The sequence below is a fragment of the Zootoca vivipara genome, chromosome 10, assembly GCF_963506605.1.
Source record: "Zootoca vivipara chromosome 10, rZooViv1.1, whole genome shotgun sequence".
NCBI classification, from domain to species: domain Eukaryota; kingdom Metazoa; phylum Chordata; class Lepidosauria; order Squamata; family Lacertidae; genus Zootoca; species Zootoca vivipara.
Window position 1 is genome coordinate 38,317,229 of NC_083285.1, and position 22,465 is coordinate 38,339,693.

Sequence of the window (22,465 nt, forward strand, 5' to 3'; positions counted from 1 at the left end):
CGACTCCCTTGGCCAATAATGCGAGATGAGCACGCAACCCCAGAGTCGGTCACAACTGGACCTAATGGTCAGGGGTCCCTTTACCTTTACACAAGCTGCTTCTCACCTTGTAGTCATTTGAGAAACTAGGTTACCTAGAAGCTTGTAATATGCTATTGTATTGGATTGAAGCCTTTGGCTGCAATTCAGTAGCAGGGTGGGTATGCTTTGTTGTGCCATCATGGTGTATCAATTCCCTCTCTGGCAGCTGCTATTGAAATAACAAAAACCACATATGTCCAGTGCATTCATTTAACATATCAACTAGGTTGGCCCTTTGACAGCCATGTGCAGGAAGGATGGGTGAGTGGCTTGTCAGTTCTGCTGAGTAATCAACAGTGGTTTAAAAAACAACAACTCTAAAATGTGGTTGGCTGTTTGGCCTCTTGCCCTCTGTCCAATTCTATGGCTGTCTAGGATTGCGGATTTCCTGTATTGCAGAGGGTTGGACTAGATGATCAGCAGAGTGTCTTCCAACTCTACAATTCTTTTTCTTTAATTTAATTGTGACATTGGATATATTGCTACAAAACTGAAGGGGGAAATAGAAGTGTATCAGCTTGCTCAACCTATGCAGCTAATGGACACTCTGAGCCCAGAGCACCCCTCAGGTTCAGATCCTCCTCCTGTCTCCAATTCCTCGCTGTAGGAAGGTTGGAGCAGCAGCGGTTTGCTCTTCCTCTGTCCAGTGCATGCTTGGAATACCATTTGGGCAAGGAGGGAAACCCAAACATTTTCCTTCTCATATCTGAGCTTAAGATGGAAGGAGGCAGCATATCAGCATGCTTAAAGCTCCAACTTCAGTGTCTTCTTGTACATCGACCAGATCCTGGCTCCCCTCCCACCATGGGGAGCGGGGTAAGCAAAATTATTAACCCTGTGTATACTTGTAGCAATAGGACAGTTTCAGTTATTTTAATTCAATAAAATGACTACATAAAGGATAATTTCAGCCCAAGATTAACAATTGCATTGTGTTTTTTAGGCACTACATAAGAAAGTAGTTGATCAATACAATAAATGTTATAAACAGTATATACCATCACAAGAAGACTGCATGTATTGGTATAATTTTCTGGCCTACCATATGGCAAGTGGCAATATGCACAATGTAAGTCTGCACTTATATCAATCTTCTGCATATAAGGGAAGTGTGGTTGTTAATTATTATTTAGTTGCTTCTTTGAAAAACTCAAAGCAACTCCCAAAGCAAAGGTTAAAATAGATATAAAACAATGATAAAAATTACCTAAAATACAATATACATAAAACAGCATAAGATATTTTTTAATTCTCATTTTTCCCTCATTGAACACTAAGAAAGCTTAATTTAATGAAAAAGGATCTATAACTGCAAATTGTTTCAGGTAACAGTAAGTCAAACTATTGCTATGCATGAATAAGTAAGTTTGCAGGTGCTCAGAGGAAAACTGTATTTGCTTTGCTCCTCCTTGCAATGTTTTTGGCTTTGTGTTACGTCTCCACTAGACAAACCGTGGCTTAGGCTGGGTTGCACAGCAGCAGTAGGACTGGGAGATGAGCAAAGCAGTCACATTTTTCCTCTTCAGTACCCTCACCATTGCCTGTTTACACTTAGACAGGGTTTTGCTTAGTGGTCTGGTTTGCATTCCTTAAAGAATGCAGTCCTTAAAGAAAATGGCAGCAGAAGCACAACACAGATGTTTGAAGATCTTACCATAATTACATGGTGAATTGAATGGTAACAATTCATCTAGTTTTGTGAAAATTGGAAAAAGCATGCCAAGAAAAATATCCATTTTAAGATGCATAAGAGATTGATCTGAAAAAGCATTAGCTAATCTGTTATATTGCACTTCTAAATAATGAAAGAATGTGCAACAGTGCATGGTTGTTAATGTTTCCAAAGTGTTCTCGCTTTATGAAGGAATTTTGGAACATAATACCGGTAGAAAGGAAGTTTATTCTTCTGAAAATGCAAAGCTAAGTAAGTTTGAAATAGCACTAAGTGTAGCTTACAAACAGGACTATTTACTTACAGAATTTTTCTTATTCTAGGAACTCTGTGCTCTCATGTTTTCACTAGATTGGATTAAAACCAAAACAGAATTGGTAGGACCTGCTCATTTAATTCATGAATATGCTGAATACAGTCAAATATTGGATGAAAAGGTGAGAAATTAGCAACTATAGTTCGCATGAGTTGCAATTCTTATTTCACTTAAAGATTGTTGTGATAACTCATCCAAGTTCTGGCATAGTTGATAATTCTGCCTTGTTATTAAAGACTTTAGAGATAGTATATCTGCATTTCTGAAAAGAAACAGATTCTGATTATATTAATAACTGAGGTAACAGAAAGAGTTTGGAGGATCTGATGCATTCCATTTATACTGTCAAGTGTCTAACATCCCAGTTTAAACTTTTGTCCTGTTTTACCCTTCTGATCAGCTAGTTCCCCTAGACTCCCACTAATTAGCTTTGTTTAGCAGAATTAGTGTGATTTGCTTCAGTCCTGAACATAAGGTATTTAAATGCTTCAAGGCGTCTTGCTAGAAGCTGATCACAATATAGATTATTGTTTTATGCAGTCGACATGGTGCTTTGCAAATTTTTACGATCTATATCTATATCTATATATATACGAGAGAGAGAAACTTGCAATCAGAATTTCAGCAATGTTGGAAAACAGAAGTAGGAGTGAGGAAAGAGGCAACGGTAAGAGTCAGAAAATGTTTGAGGGGCATCATCTAGTCTAGCTTCTTCCTTATTTCAGGATGATGCTTGCTACTTCCAGCAGCCTCTCTTTTTATATACTGTCCAGGTTAACTTTTCTTTTTGATAAGATATATATTGTTCACAGGATGCCATTGCATGTGAAAACTTCCAGGAATTTCTATCCTTAAATGGGCACCTCCTTGGGCGGCAACCGTTTCCAGACATTGTACAGCTGGGTCTATGTCAACCAGAAAGTTCAGAAGTCTATCGGCAAGCAAAACTAAAAGCTCAGGAAGAAGTTGAGAAAGGATCGTTTTATGTGGAATGGATGTAAGCAGATGCATTTTTACCTATGAATAATAATCTGTCCAAATCAACCCCCCAAAATATAAGCGTCTATATAATTTTTACCCCAGTGCTGTACAGAAGTTTTTGTGCATGCATGATTTATAAACATCGAGCAGAAACCAGTAGTGTTTGCCTTTTGATGTGCAAAAGGTCCCAGTTCAATCCCTGTTATCTCCAGGTAGGGCTGGAAAAGACCTCTGTTTGAAACTCCTAGGGAGCAACTGCCTGTTAATGTAGACAATACTTAGCTAGATGCATCAAGGATTTAACTGAGCACAAGGCAGCTTACAATACTCCTGTGGGTGGCGATGAAACATGCATCTTTTTGTACTGTTTCAGCTGGGGTCTTAGTTAAAATGCAAACAAATATAATTCAAATACAATGTCCTGTTGTGAACTTAAAGAGCAACTAGATGATGATGATGTGGAAGAAAATTAAAGTTATGTTGGAAACTGATGAAATTTGCAAGGCTGTTTTGAAATAATAACCTGTTGATGAAGAAACAATTTGTGTGTTAAAAGAACAATAACTATTTCAGTGAGTGACTATTCTTCCAAAAACAGTTTGGTAATATATATTGCTGCCTGAAATATGTTCTAAATTTGTCCCCAGAAATATACAAACTAAAATATTGTGTGTTTTTTATAATATAGAAATAAAAAATCCATGAAGAACATGTACCGTTTGGTTGTGCGTCCACATACAGACGCTGTTTACCATGCTTGTTTTTCCCAGGATAGACAAAGAATAGCTTCATGTGGAGCTGATAAAATGCTGCAGGTAAGATATATACGGGTATATTTTTAGCTGGTTTGCTTGAAATGAACCACAATTAATATTAGCCATGATTTTTTGGTTTGGATGTCACAACAAGCTATTGTTAAGCTAAAACAGAAATGAAAGCTTCTGAACTCTTTCCTGAGCCTGCAAGCTCTAGTTTAATTGCTGCTATTTTGTGCCATGCTAAATTAGCAGTAGCTAACCTGTTGCCTTCCAGAAGCTGCTGGACTACAGCTCCTATAATTCTTGACCATTGACAATAATGGCAAAGCCTGATAGGAATTGTAATTCGACAACTGGAGAACCGCAGGTTAGTCTCCCCAGTGCTAAACTATGGTTCAGCATGACATACAAACACAGCCAGTGTATACTACACACAGGCTTTGCTGGGAATCATATATTCTCCCCTCTCCCTCCACCTGGTTGGGAGAAGGACATAGCCTGATTCACTTTTTAAGCTTTGGCTGTTTGCTTCCTCCAGTAGCCATATATTCCACCCTAGTTTGAGGAGCTTTCGTACACTCCATGTTGATGAAGTCCTCCAGCAATATGAGAAAGAACTGTTGGTTCCTATCTGAATGGTAGTTCTGTGTTGATTGACAAAGCTCCTCAGGCCCTCACCTCTAGCTTCTTGGCTGCTTTTCAATTACTTAAATTTATTCTAGGTATGTACATAATTGTTTGTTGTTAGGGAAATATATATCTTTTTCTCTTCTTTGTCTTTCTGGGTCTTGTTCAAACAACCAGTTCAAGCCTGGCAAGGATGCAAACTGGATTCAGGGAGCTGTCTGCTTCCCTCTAGTTACAGGTAGGTAGCCGTGTTGGTCTGAGTCGAAGCAAAATAAAAAAATTCCTTCAGTAGCACCTTAAAGACCAACTAAGTTTATATTTTGGTAATACCAAAATATAAACTTAGTTGGTCTTTAAGGTGCTACTGAAGGAATTTTTTTTTTTGCTTCCCTCTAGTTTTCTTTCCTGCCTCTGACCACACGGTGGCACTGTTACCCATGCCGATGAGTTTTTCCAGCCACACAATACAACCATTTTTGAAAAAATGAGAAATTGCTATGGCATATATTGGTGTTCATTTAATATTCCTGATCAGCTTTCTTCTTCCTTCCACCCTCTTCCTTTTAAACTAATAAAAGTTCAGTTATGCGGACAGCGCAGCTGGTAGAAGAATAACACAACAGTCTTAAAATCTATGTTTAAAATAGTTTAAACTTAATGTATGATTTCATAAGTATCTGTGATATTGCATTTGTAGGTGTTTAAAGCTGGAAGTGGAGAAAAACTTTTGGAAGTGAAAGCTCATGATGATGAAGTGCTGTGTTGCACTTTTTCAGCAGATGACAGATTTGTTGCCACTTGTTCGGCAGATAGAAAAGTAAAAGTAAGCAAATGATGACATATCAGTTATCTCCTTTGAACCTATACAGCTATTTACATTTCTGGCTGTAGTTAACTGAGAAACTCATACATTTTAAATAACTTGGATGAGCTAGATCAAACTTCTTTTACAAAGATTTTTTTTCCATGAATGGAACACTAAGTTTGAAATTAACCCAGTATTTTTATTGTATCTTCTATATATAGTAACTTCTATATTATTATTATTATTATTATTTATTATAGTAATCTACTGCCCTTCATCTGAAGATCTTATGGTGGTTCACAAAATAAAAATATAGAATAAAAGCACAAAATAGTTAAAAACAAAACAATAACCCCCTCTCCCACAAACACATTTAAAAGGGCATAGAATATTAGCCAAAGGCCTGGTTGAAGAAGAACATTTTCACCTGGAGCCTGGGGACAGCATTCCACTGCAGAAAACAGAACTATAGGTCCTTCTGTCTTTCCAAAAGGGAAGCATTTGATGAGGCAGGAGGAACCTGTGGCCTGCCAGATGCTTTTAGACTCCCAACTTTCATGAGTACAGACAGGCATTACTAATAGTGAGAGATAATGGAGGTTCACAAGTGAGACAGGCTTCCAAGTAAGTGTGCTTTGGATTAGAACTTTAGTTGCTGCTCTTTGAATGTGTTCTTGCTTGAACAAATCCTTTTGAAACATGGAAAAGTAAAGCCATGTGTAGCATTTTAGAAGAGACCTCATCAGTAACTTATCTTGTCTCTTCTAAAATGCTACACATGGCTTTACTTTTCCATGTTTCAAAAGGATTTGTTCAAGCAAGAACAGATTCAAAGAGCAGCAACTAAAGTTCTAATCAATGCTTAATGTATTAAAATTTATTTTAACTTTTCCTTCAGGCGTATCAACCCTCCCACGGTAGTTTACAAGACAAATCTTCAAACAAATAGTATATACTAGCTCTCCAAATTTTTAAAATCACATTGACACTTCCCTGTCTCTACTATACAAGTTTTGTCTGAGCGTCAGCTTAGACATGATGGTGACAGATGTATACTTTTAGAGTACAGGTTGGCATTTTCATGTAGTAAGATGGCATACAAGATGAGGTTGCTGAATTATTTCCCTTATCCACGCTTTTCTCCCAAAACTCTCTGTTGCTTTGTTCTGGTGATTTCTCAGACTGGAAGTCCTTTCTTTTCTGAGAGAAAAGAAAGTATGAGGAGGTGATGGGGCGTGAGGGTGTTCTATTCCCAGCCATCACATTTCTCTCTGTTAAATCAGCATGATGTGTTCCAACAAGTCATGCTGCTGTCACATCTAGTTACACTAATATATGTAGGAACTTAATTTGCCCTGTTTGTGGCTGCATTTTGCCCACAGTCAGTTTGTGATCAACAAATATAATAAGATATTGCTTCCCCTTTGTAGTTTATTTTATGCTGGCATTTACTACATTTTTATACTCCTTTTTTTCCTCTAAGAAAGTTTAGTTGGGCTACATGGTCCTTCTTCCACTCATTCCCATCTTATTCCTACCACAACCCCATGAGGATAGCTTAGGTAGTGAGATATGACTGGATCAAGGTAACCCATTGAGCTTCATGACTGGTTGAAGCCAGGATTTGAATCAAGATCTCCCCTGTCTAAATTCATCGCTGTCATTTCCCGCACCTAGAAAATAACAAAATTACTTTGTTTTTACACTTAGTGCTTTGGATTTTCATTACATTTGTATTTCAGTGTATTATTTATATTTATAAAGCCTTCTAGGTTCTGCAAATTCCATCTGTACAATACCTGTACATCTCATTCAGGAAGGGGCAAACTTTAGGGTGGGAGGGAGAGACATTCATTGCAGACTGTGTTGCTGAGTGCGAGCACAGCCTGTTTAAATAGAAAGGAAATGAGCCTGTTTGAAAGCCAGGCAGGAAAAGGCTTCACTCAGGTCTGCCTTGAATGACCCACCCCCAAGCCATCCCATGATTGGGCCGTTTAAATTTAAACATGGTCTGCGATTGGCCAAGCCAATTTGAATTTCACGGACTTTCCCAGCATCCCACAAAGCCAATGAGAGAGATATTTTTGTTGTGCAAGAGCAAAAGGATCCCACCCACCCCCGCCATTGCCCACGGCTACAACCGCTGCTGCCTGTAAACCAGTAAGCAGGTTCTGCAACTCATTCTGATTACTCAGTAACTCTCGGTTATCCAAATCACAGTTGCATGCTTAAAACTTTTTTCAACTATTCTCCACTATCCTTAAAATGTGGAGATCTCAGGAAATGTACTGCATGCAGAAAAAAAATGTTTTAGAAAGCTTTGCCAAGTGTCCAGATGAGTGTTTGATTAGAGTGTATATATATTAGAAAAATATTTCAAAACACTTATTTAATTTTTTTATTATTATTTAAAATTACTTGTAGGTCTGGAATTCAAGAACAGGGCAGCTTGTGTGTGTGTTTGAAGAACATGCAGAGCAGGTCAACTGCTGCCAGTTTAACAATACAAATCATCGCCCATTTCTATTGGCTACATGTTCAAATGACACTTTTGTCAAAGTAAGTAAGTAAAAAATCCGGAATTCATATTTACAGTCACCACTTACTTTACAGTTGTAATTTGGAAACTTTCATACTCTATGGTGGTGAGAATATCCATGGAAACTTACCTCAGATCTGTAAACTTGGTATCCCTTACCTTAGCCATTAGAGGCCACTTGCATTCTGCATGGTTACTGGCTTTGTTAGAGTAGGAGAAGGAATTACAGATGTGCTTCCTTATGTCCATTTATCTCCGGCTCCAAGTTTCCTGTCGAAGTCACTGGTACTCTTTCATGCTTGGACTGCACGTTAATTACATATCCAGTTGCTTCCTGCTTGCCGTGTATAGTTTTGTAATAAATTGTTTTCAACTAGGATATCTGAAGGATCTCTCATATCCTACCTGTTCTCATTGATTGTCAGGGGAGGCTACTCCAGGCTGCTCTCCCATTTTTAGTGGTGAAACACCTGGGAAGAGAACTTACTAGCAGTGGCACCCAGGCTATAGAACTCTGCCTGAGGACACTCAAATACCTCCTGATGGTGACTTCAGTTATCAGGTTAAAAACAGTATTGGTCAGATAATGTGCGTGTTCAAGGCATAGCTGTCAACCCTCCCTTTTTTTTGCGGGAAACTCCCTTATTCCAAGCCACAGCTGTCAACCTTCCCTTTTTTTGCTGGAAATTCCCTTATTCCAGCGCCGTTTCCCGCTGCTATCCTGGATTGTTAGATATACTGTAGACTGTCCCTGGGACAGGTGAGGCCGCTGCTGATCCCTTATTTTCAAATCCGAAAGTTGACAGCTATGGTTCAAGACGCTCTCTAAAACAATGAAGGTAATTAAATGAAGTAGTTTGGCTTCTGTATTTGATTTGTATATACTTTCATTGATTTAATAGTGTCCTATATTACCGTTTGTAAAATGTTTCACATATATACTTTGCTGCTGGCCTTTAGGTTCAATTAGGGAGAAAAGGATACTTTATTAAATACTTGCATGCATATTGCTGCTTCTGAACATCTTGTTTTCCTGCTGCTTGCTCCAGCAATCTCTCCTTAATTTATGTTGGATGGGCTTTAAGGAACTCCCACACTGCTTCCTATCTTATCTGCAAATCTGTCTCATATTTTGAGACTTCTTTTTATATAACTGCCATTGTTTTTTGATGTACTTAGGGGTTGAGGTGCTGTATATAAGGGTAGGCAGACAGGTTTAAGGGAATGAAATGCACTAATAGAATAAGGTCTGTAACTTTACTCTCTGAAACAAAATACTGTACTCTAAAACTGTGCAAAACAGTTTGTGGTAAGGAAATTTGGAAAGTTCATACTGAAAATTGCAAGCAGCATTTCCCCCCCCCAAAAAAATAGTAGTGGTGGCTATTTTGAGGATCAACCACTTTCCCACTGTTTTATGCAGAAACTCAAATGTTTTTTACTCTGTTCCCCCACCCCCACAAACCCCAATTCTTATATGCAGCTCTGGGATTTGAACAAGAAACAGTGTCGTAATACACTGTTTGGTCACAGCAGTTCTGTTACTCACTGCAGATTTTCACCAGATGATAAGTATGTGGCTAGTTGCTCAGCAGATGGAACTTTAAAGGTATGCTTTGGAAACTTTGACTTCCAGTAGTTAAAGCCAGATTCAATAACCTTTTGATTTTGTAGTCCAGGAATTTGTAAATGCTTTTCAAATGCAGAGATTGCAATCCTGCACTGTGCCCATAAATTCTTAGCCAATGGGGGCATAGTTTCACTCTCTGTTGCACACTTATAAGAAAACCCAGCTGGAGAGAAACTAAGACAGTTAAGTGCTAAAGCAGGTATTACTGGTTGAGATAAAGGACCAGTTCACCCTCCTTTTCTCTTCCAACAAACAGGCTAACCATTTGCAGCTTGTGGTTTGTCTGGGGAGAGCACCACAAGCCCAGGTTTGGACAACATGCTAAGACAGCTTAGTGTGGTGTTGCAGTAAAAGTAACTGGGGAGGAGTGAAACAGCCCCAGGAGCCTGCGTGTTAACTGTAAGCCATGGAATGGTAGTCAAGATAAGTTCTACTCAGAGTAGGCCCATTGACATTAATGAGCCTAAGTTAGTCATGTCCATTAATATATTGAAGTCTACTCCGAATACCTCTTGTAGTATTCCTGCGGGGGAGAGACTTTGCTCATGGTAGGAGCTCTGCATTACTCTCATGCAGTCTCATACACATGTGTCACTATAGCATTCTTCATTTTTCATTCTTGCCTTGTTTATGTTTCTGAAGCAGATTACATTGAGAGATAACGATGTCATTTTATAACTAAAATTTGAAATTTACATTGAAAAGCTTATAAATATAGATGTGCCTGTTATTCACAAATACCTTGCATGTGAAAAAAATAGTATTAGGTATTCACAAACAAAAAGCATTTATGAGCTCTGTTCATTATTTGGCAATATTTCAGATATAAATCAGCCCAAATATAAAATGTCTGACATTAATTTAGTTGCTTGATTTTAATATGCTGCAATTTTTAAAAATATACTTCTAATTCCACAAGCAGACAGTTGACTTTAATGTCTATAGATCACTGGAGAGAGTAAATTGTTTTGTTAGTAGCTATAATTGGATATGAATAAATACCTTTGCAAAATGAAATTTTACAAATCACTAGTTAGCATTAATTTTGTCTTCTACTCACATTCATTTTTTTAAAGGCTTAATATAGTGTATTTATTTTTAAAGCTTTGGTATGCACATTCGGCAAATGAACTGAAAACTATTGACTTAGGAGACTGCTTTAGAAATGTGGATGACTACCAGGATGATGTGGAAGTCTTAGTGAAGTGTTGCTCCTGGTCATCTAATGGAACTACAGTGTTGGTGGCAGCGAAAAACAGGCTTTTTGTAAGTACTTTAAGTATGTCAGTAATGACTTCTTTCCTCTGAGTCACCATCTTGTTTTCCATTTGTATTTATTTTTAAAATTGGGCAGGAGAGCAATAGTGAAAGAGAAGAGAACAAGAGAAACATAGGGAATGCATCATTTGTGCTTAGACTTCATGGTGCAGAGCCTTCAACCAAGTGCTGGTCTCCGACCAAAAGTTATTTCAGTGCAGTGCAGCATCCTGTGTTCTGTGCAAACACTTTCTCACACATGCACACAAGTTGCCTCTGCTGAGCTGCAGTTTTGTCCCACAAGGAATGGCTCTTTTGCAACAGTCCTCTTCCCTACTGTAGTTTTGATGTCAACAAGCGAGTGTACAGTCCTGCCATCTCACAGGCTCTGAACTGCAGTTAAGATATTATTTTTGTTATGTTGGAAATGGTCAAATACAATTTTTGCCGTACTTCTACTAAATTGCTCAAAGAACATACAGTGGTACCTCGGGTTACAGATGTTTCAGGTTACAGACCTCGCTAACCCAGAAATAGTACCTCGGGTTAAGAACTTTGCTTCAGGATGACAACAGAAATTGTGCGGCGGCGGCAGCGGGAGGCCCCATTAGCTAACCTGAGTGGTACTTCAGGTTAAGAACAGTTTCAGGTTAAGAACGGACCTCCAGAACGAATTAAGTTCTTAGCCAGAGGTACCATTGTATATCATATAGTAGTAGCTCATTCACAGACTTCAAAAGGATCATTCTATTTTTGTTAAGTTATCAGTAAGACGGCATGAATAAATTGTATTGATTTATAGAATGTTAAACTCTCTTTGAGCAGAGTATAAGTTGGAGTTGGGAAAATAACTTCAAAATATTTTGGTAGTGTTCCACCAAGTTCCATGAACATAGGGAGTGGAATTGTTGTAGGTTAGAAGATAGGATTTTAATTATTTTTAAATATTGTTGTTGTTTAGTCATTTAGTCGTGTCCGACTCTTCGTGACCCCATGGACCATAGCACGCCAGGCACTCCTGTCTTGCACTGCCTCCCGCAGTTTGGTCAAACTCATGTTCGTAGCTTCGAGAACACTGTCCAACCATCTTGTCCTCTGACGTCCCCTTCTCCTATTGCCCTCAATCTTTCCCAACATCAGGGTCTTTTCCAAGGATTCTTCTCTTCTCATGAGGTGGCCAAAGTATTGGAGCCTCAGCTTCACGATCTGTCCTTCCAGGGAGCACTCAGGGCTGATTTCCTTAAGAATGGATAGGTTTGATCTTCTTGCAGTCCATGGGACTCTCAAGAGTCTCCTCCAGCACCACAATTAAAAAGCATCAATTCTTCGGCGATCAGCCTTCTTTATGGTCCAGCTCTCACTTCCATACATCACTACTGGAAAAACCATAGCTTTAACTATACAGACCTTTGTCGGCAAGGTGCTGTCTCTGCTTTTTAAGATGCTGTCTAGGTTTGTCATTGCTTTTCTCCCAAGAAGCAGGCGTCTTTTAATTTGGTGACTGCTGTCACCATCTGCAGTGATCAAGGAGCCCAAGAAGGTGAAATCTCTCACTGCCTCCATTTCTTCCCCTTCTATTTGCCAGGAGGTGATGGGACCAGTAGCCATGATCTTGGTCTTTTTTATGTTGAGCTTCAGACCATATTTTGCGCTCTCCTCTTTCACCCTCAGTAAAAGGTTCTTTAATTCCTCCTCGCTTTCTGCCATCAAGGTTGTGTCATCTGCATATCTGAGGTTGTTGATATTTCTTCCGGCAATCTTAATTCCGGCTTGGGATTCATCTAGTCCAGCCTTTCGCATGATGAATTCTGCATATAAGTTAAATAAGCAGGGAGACAATATACAACCTTGTCGTACTCCTTTCCCAATTTTGAACCACTCAGTTGTTCCATATCCAGTTCTAACTGTAGCTTCTTGTCCCACATAGAGATTTCTCAGGAGACAGATGAGGTGATCAGGCACTCCCATTTCTTTAAGAACTTGCCATAGTTTGCTGTGGTCGACACAGTCAAAGGCTTTTGCATAGTCAATGAAGCAGAAGTAGACGTTTTTCTGGAACTCTCTAGCTTTCTCCATAATCCAGCGCATGTTTGCTATTTGGTCTCTGGTTCCTCTGCCCTTTCGAAATCCAGCTTGAACTTCTGGGAGTTCTCGGTCCACATACTGCTTAAGCCTGCCTTGTAGAATTTAAAGCATAACCTTGCTAGCGTGTGAAATGAGCGCAATTGTGTGGTAGTTGGAGCATTCTTTGGCACTGCCCTTCTTTGGAATTGGGATGTAGACTGATCTTCTCCAATCCTCTGGCCATTGCTGAGTTTTCCAAACTTGCTGGCATATTGGGTGTAGCACCTTAACAGCATCATCTTTTAAAATTTTAAATAGTTCAGCTGGAATATCATCACTTCCACTGGCCTTGTTATTAGCAGTGCTTTCTAAGGCCCATTTGACTTCACTCTCCAAGATGTCTGGCTCAAGGTCAGCAACCACACTACCCGGGGTGTACGAGACCTCCATATCTTTCTGGTATAATTCCTCTGTGTATTCTTGCCACCTCTTCTTGATGTCTTCTGCTTCTGTGAGGTCCTTACCACTTTTGTCCTTGATTATGGTAATCTTTGTACGAAATGTTCCTTTCATGTCTCCAATTTTCTTGAACAGATCTCTGGTTTTCCCCATTCTGTTGTTTTCCTCTATTTCTTTGCATTGCTCATTTAAGAAGACCCTCTTGTCTCTCCTTGCTGTTTTTTGGAAATCTGCATTCAGTTTCCTGTATCTTTCCCTTTCTCCCTTGCATTTTGCTTGCCTCCTCTCCTCCGCTATTTGTAAGGCCTCGTTGGACAGCCATTTTGCTTTCTTGCATTTCCTTTTCCTTGGGATGGTTTTCGTTGCTGCCTCCTGTATAATGTTACGAGCCTCCATCCATAGTTCTTCAGGCACTCTGTCCACCAAATCTAAATCCTTAAACCTGTTCCTCACTTCAACTGTGTATTCATAAGGGATTTGATTCAGATTGTATCTTACTGGCCCAGTGGTTTTTCCTACTTTCTTCAGTTTAAGCTGGAATTTTGCTATAAGAAGCTGATGATCTGAGTAACAGTCAGCTCCAGGTCTTGTTTTTGCTGACTGTATAGGTCTTGTTTTTGCTGACATTTTTAAATATAACACACATCAAATTAAAATTGTAAGCAGTGTTTTGAAGAACATACAGTCAAATTCCTAAACTGGTTTGGAGATAATATTGGTGTAATAATACTTTTTATTCAAGTTCTGATCATTCAGCCTTTTAATTATAGTTTACAGAAATAGTGTTTATTTTGAGGATAGTTGTAAAACACTGAATCTGTTAAACATTCTATTATATAATTGGCTCTCAATTTCCCAACAATAATAATAATTTGTATTTATTTATTTATTTATACCCCGCCCATCTAGCTGGGTTTCCCCAGCCACTCTGGGGGACGCTAAGATGTCAGTCTGCATCTGTATTGGAAGTACATTTTTAATTTTTATATATGGGGTTGTTGTTTTTAACTGTTCTATTTGTTTTATAATTATATATTTTATTGCTGCAGCCGACCATGGCACCTTATGGGGAAGGGCGGGTAAAAAATTTAATAAAATAAAATTGGTTCTCTGGCAGTCAATGCGGAAAGAAATAAGTATATTTTTTGTGTTTAAACTCTTGTCAATGATGTTGTTGTATAAAGACATCTTTATGTAAAATCATGTGACATTTAAAATTGCTGTTTAATATGGCTATTATTTTTACAGCTTTTTGACGTTAAGACCAGTGATTTGTTGGCAGAGGTTCTTATAAGCCACCACAGCACTATTCAGTACTGTGACTTTTGTCCCAACAGCCAGATGGTTGCAGTTGCTTTATCACATTATTCTGTTGAAGTAAGTCACTATATTTAAGAAAATGTAAATAAATCCTTTCCATTCTTCATATTTCCTCTTGCTCTGGTGGTTAGCTTCAGAATGAGAAGAGGTCATCGCTTAGTGGTAGATTACAGGTTTTGCATGCAGAAGATCCCAGGTATAATAATAATTTTTATTTATACCCCGCACATCTGCCTGGGTTTCCCCAGCCACTCTGGGCGGCTTCCAACAGAATAAAAAAATATAATACTCTATTAAACATTAAAAGCTTCCCTAAGCAGGGCTGCCTTCAGATGTCTTCTAAAAGTCTGGTAGTTTTTCTTTTTGACATCTGATGGGAGGGCGTTCCACAGGGCAGGTGCCACTACCAAGAAAGCCCTCTGCCTGGTTCCTTGTAACCTCACTTCTCACAGCGAGGGAACCACCAGAAAGCCCTCAGTACTGGACCTCAGTGTCCGGGCAAAACGATGGGGGTGGAGACGCTCCTTCAGGTATACTGGACCGAGGCCGTTTAGGGCTTTAAAGTTCAGCACCAACACTTTGAATTGGGCTCAGAAACATACTGGGAGCCAATGTAGGTCTTTCAAGACCAGTGTTATGTGGTCTCGGCAGCCATTCCCAGTCACCAATCTAGCTGCCGCATTCTGGATTAGTTGTAGTTTCCGGGTCACCTTCAAAGGTAGCCCCACATAGAGCGCATTGCAGTAGTCCAAGCGAGAGATAACTAGAGCATGCACACTCTGGCGAGACAGTCGGCAGGCAGGTAGGGTATCAGCCTGCGTACCAGATGGAGCTGATAAACAGCTGCCCTGGATACAGAATTAATCCCTGACACCTCTAGAAAGACCTGGGAAAAACAGAGCAGCTGCCCATCAGAATAAATGGAATTGAGCTAGGTGACCCAAGGCAATATTAGGAAGCTATAATGTTAACCTTTGTGTGGAATTGGGCTCATCTGGCCAATTTGAGCTAATTCAAATTGATCATCTTTTTGCCAAAAGCTACTGCTGTTCTGCTGATAAGAATATCACTTAAGCGCGCTACCTTCCATCAAAGAGTTACTTTCATCAAAACCAAGATACAGATGACTGCTGTTAAATTTTGATCAAAGATTTCTAATATGCCTCAGTGATGCCTTCCTAATCCATTTCCAGTAGAGCCCTGGGAGTTATGGCAGTACCCACAGGAAAAAAACATATGTATTGTCCATGTTCTAAAGTCTCACTGTTCAGCAAGTGAGTTTGACCTTTCTGAATCACCCCCTTAGCATAGAATGATGAAAGAATCCCTCTATCGCTGCTTAATGGAATCTTTTTGAATATGGATTTTTCTAGTATAGTCTGCATTTTTAAAAGGCTCATCTGGTCGGTGAGCTCAGTCTCCATTTTAAAGTTCAGCAGTCACCTTGAATTGAATGTTTTTAAGAGCAGGAAATTCCTATTGCCTCTTTATAGCTGTGTATGCATAAAAATACCATGTAGTCATAGAAGTAAAGCACATTGAACACAGCGGGGTTGACTTCTGAGCAATCAATATTCCACTGATTTACTTCATGGGACACCCAGGTAACACAATAATTTCACTTGATTCAGCTATGTGTCCATCTAATTGAGGCTAATCAATAGTTATCTGGGTTTTACTGGTCACATCATACTCTCAGTGCTCTTTTATCAGTGTTCTGATTCCTTTACCAATTTTAGCAAAAGAAAAATAAACTTTTATATAATCATCATGTAAGAGTGCCAGTTTAAACCAGTAATCTGCATATTTTAACAATAAAATGAATTAGTCTGTGATATCTTAAATCAAAACAGTGACATTTCATAGAATCTTCTACTAGAAAAATGGTCAGAGTCATTCATGAAAAATGGTCAACCACTGCACTCTACATTCACTCTGTTTCTGCAAACAAATACCAAAAAAATTCAGAGCTAATTTGCTTCTGTCCGCTAGATCATGTAATATGGGGTATTCAATAGTGGCCATGAGATGCAGCTTGTAAGCATGTCTTAATATAGCAACTTTGAAATAGTGAGGCAGATAGCAGGAATCTTTTGTTTCTCTTTTGAAAATCTCATATATGTATGTTAATGCAGATTTTCCCAAATGAAGTCTCATTCACAAATGGATAAAGACACTAACTCTAAACTAAGCACACTTTGATTAAAAGTGAATAGATATCCCAAACTGCTACCAAAACGGCAAATAATTAGTTTGTTCTGAATTTGATTTAGATATGGAATATTGAATCCTCTTCCAAAATTGCTGACTGCCGAGGACATATGAGTTGGGTCCATTCTGTGACATTTTCACTTGATGGGTCTTTATTCCTCACTTCTTCTGATGACCAGACAATAAGGGTGAGCTTTTTTCCCCCCAAACATTTGCTGGGAATTGTGTTTCTTTACTAAAGCAAGATTTAGCTTTCCCATCCAGTCATAGACTCCCAAGATCTGTATATTTATTTATTATGAGTTGAGTCTAAGGAGGAATTGTAACAATCAAAGCATTCATGAAACTTTGGCATATTTGGGGAAATGTCACCTGCACCATTTCTTAATTTCCTTATTACTGAAAAATATTTTGAAAATAAAATACTGTATATACATTTTTTATCTCTCCTGAACAAAGCCATCTGATTTAAAATGCAATATTAATAATTATATAATAGAAACAGTAAAATTAAAAACCTTATTACCAACCTGGCAGAACCTAGCTGGCAAAAAAAGGGTGGTGTGAATCAAATTCCTTCTGAACAGTGTTTGGAACAGGTAAAACTTAAGCTGGCTTTCTATAGTTAGGATTGTGAATCAGAAGGCACTAGTCCATAATTGCAAAGCAGTACACATGGGCAATAAAAACACTAAACCATAGTATCAGAAATATCTCCCCTTTCCCCCTAAAAGTAGAAAAAAGCAACACCACAGGTTGGAAATGGAAACATGCATTGTTAACTGCTGGCATAGAACTTTTAAAATAGGAGGGTCTGCATCACGGCTAGCTAGCAAGGTGCCCTCCAGCTGCTAGCTTCGAACTCCCATCATCCCTGCCCATTGAGTGCATTCCAGCAACATTTACACTGGCTACTTGTGGTGTACACTTGCCAGTGGAACGTGGCTAGTGATGGGGGCTAGTAAATTGTCTTTGGCAGGAAATTGGAATAGTCTGAGTGCCACAGTGGAGAATACCCTGATCCTAACTCTGCAAATGATGGAACCTCTTTTTAAAAATCTCTTAGACTGAGGACCATATGAAAAAATTGTAGTTTGATTAAGTGACTAAAAACTAAAATGTGTGCCTACATTAAGTAACTTCATACATGAAAGCAATATTTTTTAAAGTATATTTTAAAAGAGTAAATACAGTTCTAAATTCAAACTTCTTTGTGCCCTAAAGTCTTAAATTTTTGACATTGCAGAACTTCTGCTACATCCTTATTCTCTTCAACAGATATGGGAGACAAAGAAGGTGTGTGAGTCCTCTGCTGTTGTATTGAAACGTGAAATAGATGTTTTGTTCCCTGTTAATGAAGTTTTCATCTTGGCTATTGACAGTATGAAGCATCTGCAAGTAAGTATGTTTTGTATGTTGCAAATGGAACATTTAGAAAGCTTTGGCTTGTATGACTAGAATGTAGCCTACTCTACCCAAGAAAATAGATGCCTCTCTTACTCCTTGTGCCTTTTCCTCTGGCCAACATTGGCGTGTGCCATCCCCACCCCTGAAGGTTGTCCATAAGGGAAAGCAGCCCTCAGACAATAAATGTTAAGTGAGAAGAGTAGGTTCCCAAATTGAAGAGGAAAAAGCCTGCATCTAATGTCACTAGCAGGATCTGAGTTTTCCAACCATGTTTGCTGAGTACAAAATGTGTGGCGCATAAATCAAGTTGTGTTGATTGAATACCTAATCTTGATGAATGCAAATGGGTGCCGATGTCTGGCCACATACAAGTATTGCTTGTACCATTAGGCTTCACAGTGCCTCAGGGTGTGGAGTTACTCTTCCTCAGGATTCTCAGACAGCCAGTTAGCAGACACTCCTGAATAGCTTGATCCTGTAACGGACCAGGCAGGTAGGAAGACATTTGCATTTTATGGAATTCCTCTGCATAATGAGCAAGAGTCATTGGAGCTGAAGTGGCTAATTGATGCTCTTGCTGTGGTTTCCCAAGCCTCTGCCTAGGTTACCATCCAAGGCAAAGGGAAGATTTGAAAAGTATGAATTTGGGGGAATACTCAAACTGGCAGAAAGGCTGAGCTCTTCGGTAACTGTGCATTACAAAACTGGAACTATTAATAGAAAAAGAACATCAGAAGAAGATATTTTCTCAATTCAATAGATGTTAAGAAATTATATCTCCATTTATAATTTCTCATTGAAACTTCCTTGGAAATGTTTGTGGAAATATGTGTACTAGAACAATACAGATGCCTCTGTTATACCCATTTCTATTCCGCTTATTCTCCCATGGAACTTTGAGAGCTCCTGTGGACCACCCTATTCACTAGAGTGTCTCCTGTGATGTTCAAAATATATGGGCTATACTCCCACTTCAGAATAGGAAGCAGGCTTGGAGAAAAGAAGAAAGGGCACAATCATAAGTTCTCTGTCCCTTCTTGCAATCTCCCAGCCAACTATCTTAGTAGAAAGTAGTAAAGAAAAACTGTTTTTGCATGCGGTGCCTCCCCTTTTTGTTATCTCCCTTCTTCTCTGCTAGAATCTTCTATAAACCCTTCTCTAACCTGTCAAAGGGCTATGAGACTGAAATGTCATAAACTGGTTTTTTGCCTGTTAGAAGAAAAGAAATACCATTAGGCAACTCTTTTGAAGAGCAAAATTATCCAATTTGGCCACCCTTTTTGTAACAGACTTATAAATAAGGATAATAAGGATCAAAGTGGTGATGTTCATTTTTGTTCTTCAGTTAGTGTTTGCTGTTAGCGTTGCTATGGATATTTGAGAAGCAGGGGGAAAAGGTTGCAGCTGTGCAATGGCGGTGTTCATGTCTGCCTACCGCTGAATAGTTAAAACATTTGTGAAAAATAATTGCAAGCTTTTTTTAGATACGGAAGAACTCCTTCTAAAGTGAAATTGTGGGTGGTTTGCCCTTAATACAAAGCTCTTTTCTATGTTTCTATGTAGTCGTCAGAAGAGTCAGACCTACAACATTATGATAACCAAGCACACTCTTAGTAAAGCAACAACAAAAAGCAGTTGTGCCAGCCATACATATTTACTACCTATCTTTCCTATTTATTGTAAATTCTTCTGCTACTTCTGATTATAGGACCATGTATTTTGGAGTTTCTTGGTTTGGAGGGCAGATAAAACTGTAATAAATATGCCAATAATCTTAAAAATCACTACTGAAGTAGAGGAGATGGTCAGATGCTTTCTTATGTGAAAGCTGTGTGTGTGTGTGTTGTACTATAATAATTCCAATTATGCCATTGCATTGCAGCTAATCAATGGCTTCACAGGCCATACTGTTTATCAGACTGAAGAACAGGAGCCTTTCATTTGCTGCTGTTGCCTATATGAAGACATTCAGACTGCAGCATTTGGGGAGAAGAATGGAACAGTAAAGGTAAAGGAGTTGAGATTAGTTCGGCATTGACTTCTCTGATAGTGATCATTTCAGGTATTATACAAAAAATGATAAACTGGAACTCAGAATCTCACAACCAAAAACACTAGCAGGGAATCAGTTGGAAAATACTCTATTCTGGGATAATTTAGGTCTATCAAGCACCAAATATTCAGTTCTCCTCAAATTGCCTGCCACTTTAGATTATGACATTGGAAATGGATGAGTACTTCATTCACCAAGTCAAGTTAATGATCATCTCCTTAGAATCATAGAATTGTAGAGTTGGAAGGGACCACAAGGATCATCTAGTCCAACACCCTGCAGTGCAGGAATCTTTTGCCCAATGTGGGGCTCGAATCAATTACCCTGAGTTATTGATTATTGAATCAATGACCCTGAGTTAATGACCCTAGTACAGCACGAGTCTCATGCTGTACTAGCTGAGCCATCCTTTCTCGTGTTCAGTTCATGCTTTAGTATATTGTTGCAGAAAAATATATTTGTTTTGCAATGTAATAAATATAAAAGCAAAATAATTTTCTGTTTCATTATAATTAAACAGGTCCTCTTCCTGAAAATTTACCCAAGGAAAAGGACGGAATTCCCTAATTGAATTTCTCTGTCCCAAGACCTAATGGTTTGCAATATCTGTACTTATAAAAGGCTAGAGCATTGAGGTGCCCTAATAGACTTTCCTCTTTCTTGAAACTAGTTTTCCCAGATTCCTTTACATGTTGTGAGTCAAATATACAAAGGATATTGTACTTAGAACTGAATTATACTTTGTTTTTAAGGTTCTCCCAGTATGTTTTCTGGTATTCTCAAATCCAGTTATGAAGCATCACACTTTGATGATGAATGCAGTAATTTTCTTGTTGCATCATGTATTTTTTATGTATAGCCTATTATAAAGAGTCTGTTTGTTGTGATCTCTAATAAATAACCAACCACGTTATGAATACAATACTTGCTATAAATGTGTATTTTTTTCAGTAAGAATGCATTTTTAAAGATACCTTTTAATAGCCATGCTAATGAAGTAGAAAGAAGAATATCTGATGTCCATATGGATTGCTATGCATATGTCTGACCATAGATAATGCAGGAAGCTTTTGTTGCTTGTTTCATTTATAATTTCTCCTTTTAGTTGTTTTAGGTTAAAATAATGAAGGAGGAAACATTGCTTTGAAGAAGTAGCTTTTTTATAACACAATCTCATTCATTATACTACTGCTTTTTGAAAATATACTTGTGGGTTTGCATCTCTATTTCCTTTCAACCTGTAAGCAATGTGAACTCAAAACAGTCTGTTGTCTGATCCCATTTTTAAAAGGTATTAAATCTGTCAAGTGGGAATATTTTAAAATCCAGAACTGGACACAAAGAAGCTGTACAACACTGCCAGTTTACTTCTGATGGGAAAACACTCATTTCAAGCTCTGATGACTCAACTATACAGGTGTGGAACATTTTAAACTACTGCTCGAGAATATATATTTCTGAAGAAGCTAGGTGCAGTCCAGCAAAGTTTATGTTTTGTTTAAAGCGTGGTCTTTATTTATTTTTGGGGTACTTTGTGAGGGTAAGATGAAAATGCTTCTTAGAGATCAAATAATTCTTTTGGAGGGGGGTTTAAAGACCTTGTGGGAGGAGGAGTATTGTCTTGTAAAGAAAAGTTGAGGGTTTTTTGTTTTACTAAAGAAAAAAGTCTTGTTTTCACCATAAAAGCAAGCCAGAGTTGAACCCAAATTCCCATACTCTATCTATTCTAATTTCTGTTTTATTAGGTGTGGAATTGGCAAACAGAGGAATTTATTCTCCTGAAAGGTCACAAGGAACCTGTCAAGAATTTTCACCTTCTAAAACACTCAGGGCTTCTTTCATGGTCATTTGATGGGACAGTTAAGGTAAATAAAAAACCTAAGCATTGACAACTTAGATTGGTGCCTGTAGCTAAACCTTAAAGGAAACAAATGCACATCATGTGAACATCATATTTGTTGTGTTTTCAAAGTTAGATAACACTATTTACGAGTCTTGTTTTGACTGCAAAATACTCCGTGGTTAAAGTATATTACTTTTTTTTTAAAGCATCTGCTGCTAAGTATTTTTAAAGACAAAAACACCAAACACCTGTGTACTGTTTATAAGCCCTTGTACCAGCACTATTGTTCACTGGAACATTTTAATATTACAGCTCTGGAACACAGTTACAGGAGAACTTGAGAGAGATATCATTTGCCATGAAGACACCATTCTTTCTTGTGTAATTTCACCCAATACCACTATGTTTTCCACTACCTCTGCTGACAAGACTGCCAAGGTCA

The 22,465-nt window shown here is 38.4% G+C and overlaps 1 protein-coding gene across 3 annotated transcripts in view; it reads left to right on the top strand.

Moving 5' to 3' along the window:
* The window catches only part of APAF1 (apoptotic peptidase activating factor 1), a 48,808-nt gene that overhangs the window by 14,610 nt on the left and 11,733 nt on the right, over positions 1-22,465 (top strand). The window contains exons 11-25 of one of the 3 annotated variants that reach the window (XM_035126889.2): positions 1,025-1,150; positions 2,077-2,190; positions 2,882-3,066; positions 3,739-3,865; positions 5,133-5,258; positions 7,665-7,799; positions 9,263-9,388; positions 10,514-10,675; positions 14,438-14,566; positions 16,783-16,908; positions 17,999-18,118; positions 20,010-20,135; positions 21,472-21,597; positions 21,926-22,045; positions 22,336-22,461. In XM_035126889.2, the coding sequence (XP_034982780.1) occupies positions 1,025-1,150; positions 2,077-2,190; positions 2,882-3,066; positions 3,739-3,865; positions 5,133-5,258; positions 7,665-7,799; positions 9,263-9,388; positions 10,514-10,675; positions 14,438-14,566; positions 16,783-16,908; positions 17,999-18,118; positions 20,010-20,135; positions 21,472-21,597; positions 21,926-22,045; positions 22,336-22,461 (1,974 nt within the window). The other 2 variants (XR_004693307.2, XM_060279714.1) reach the window with 2 other exon arrangements.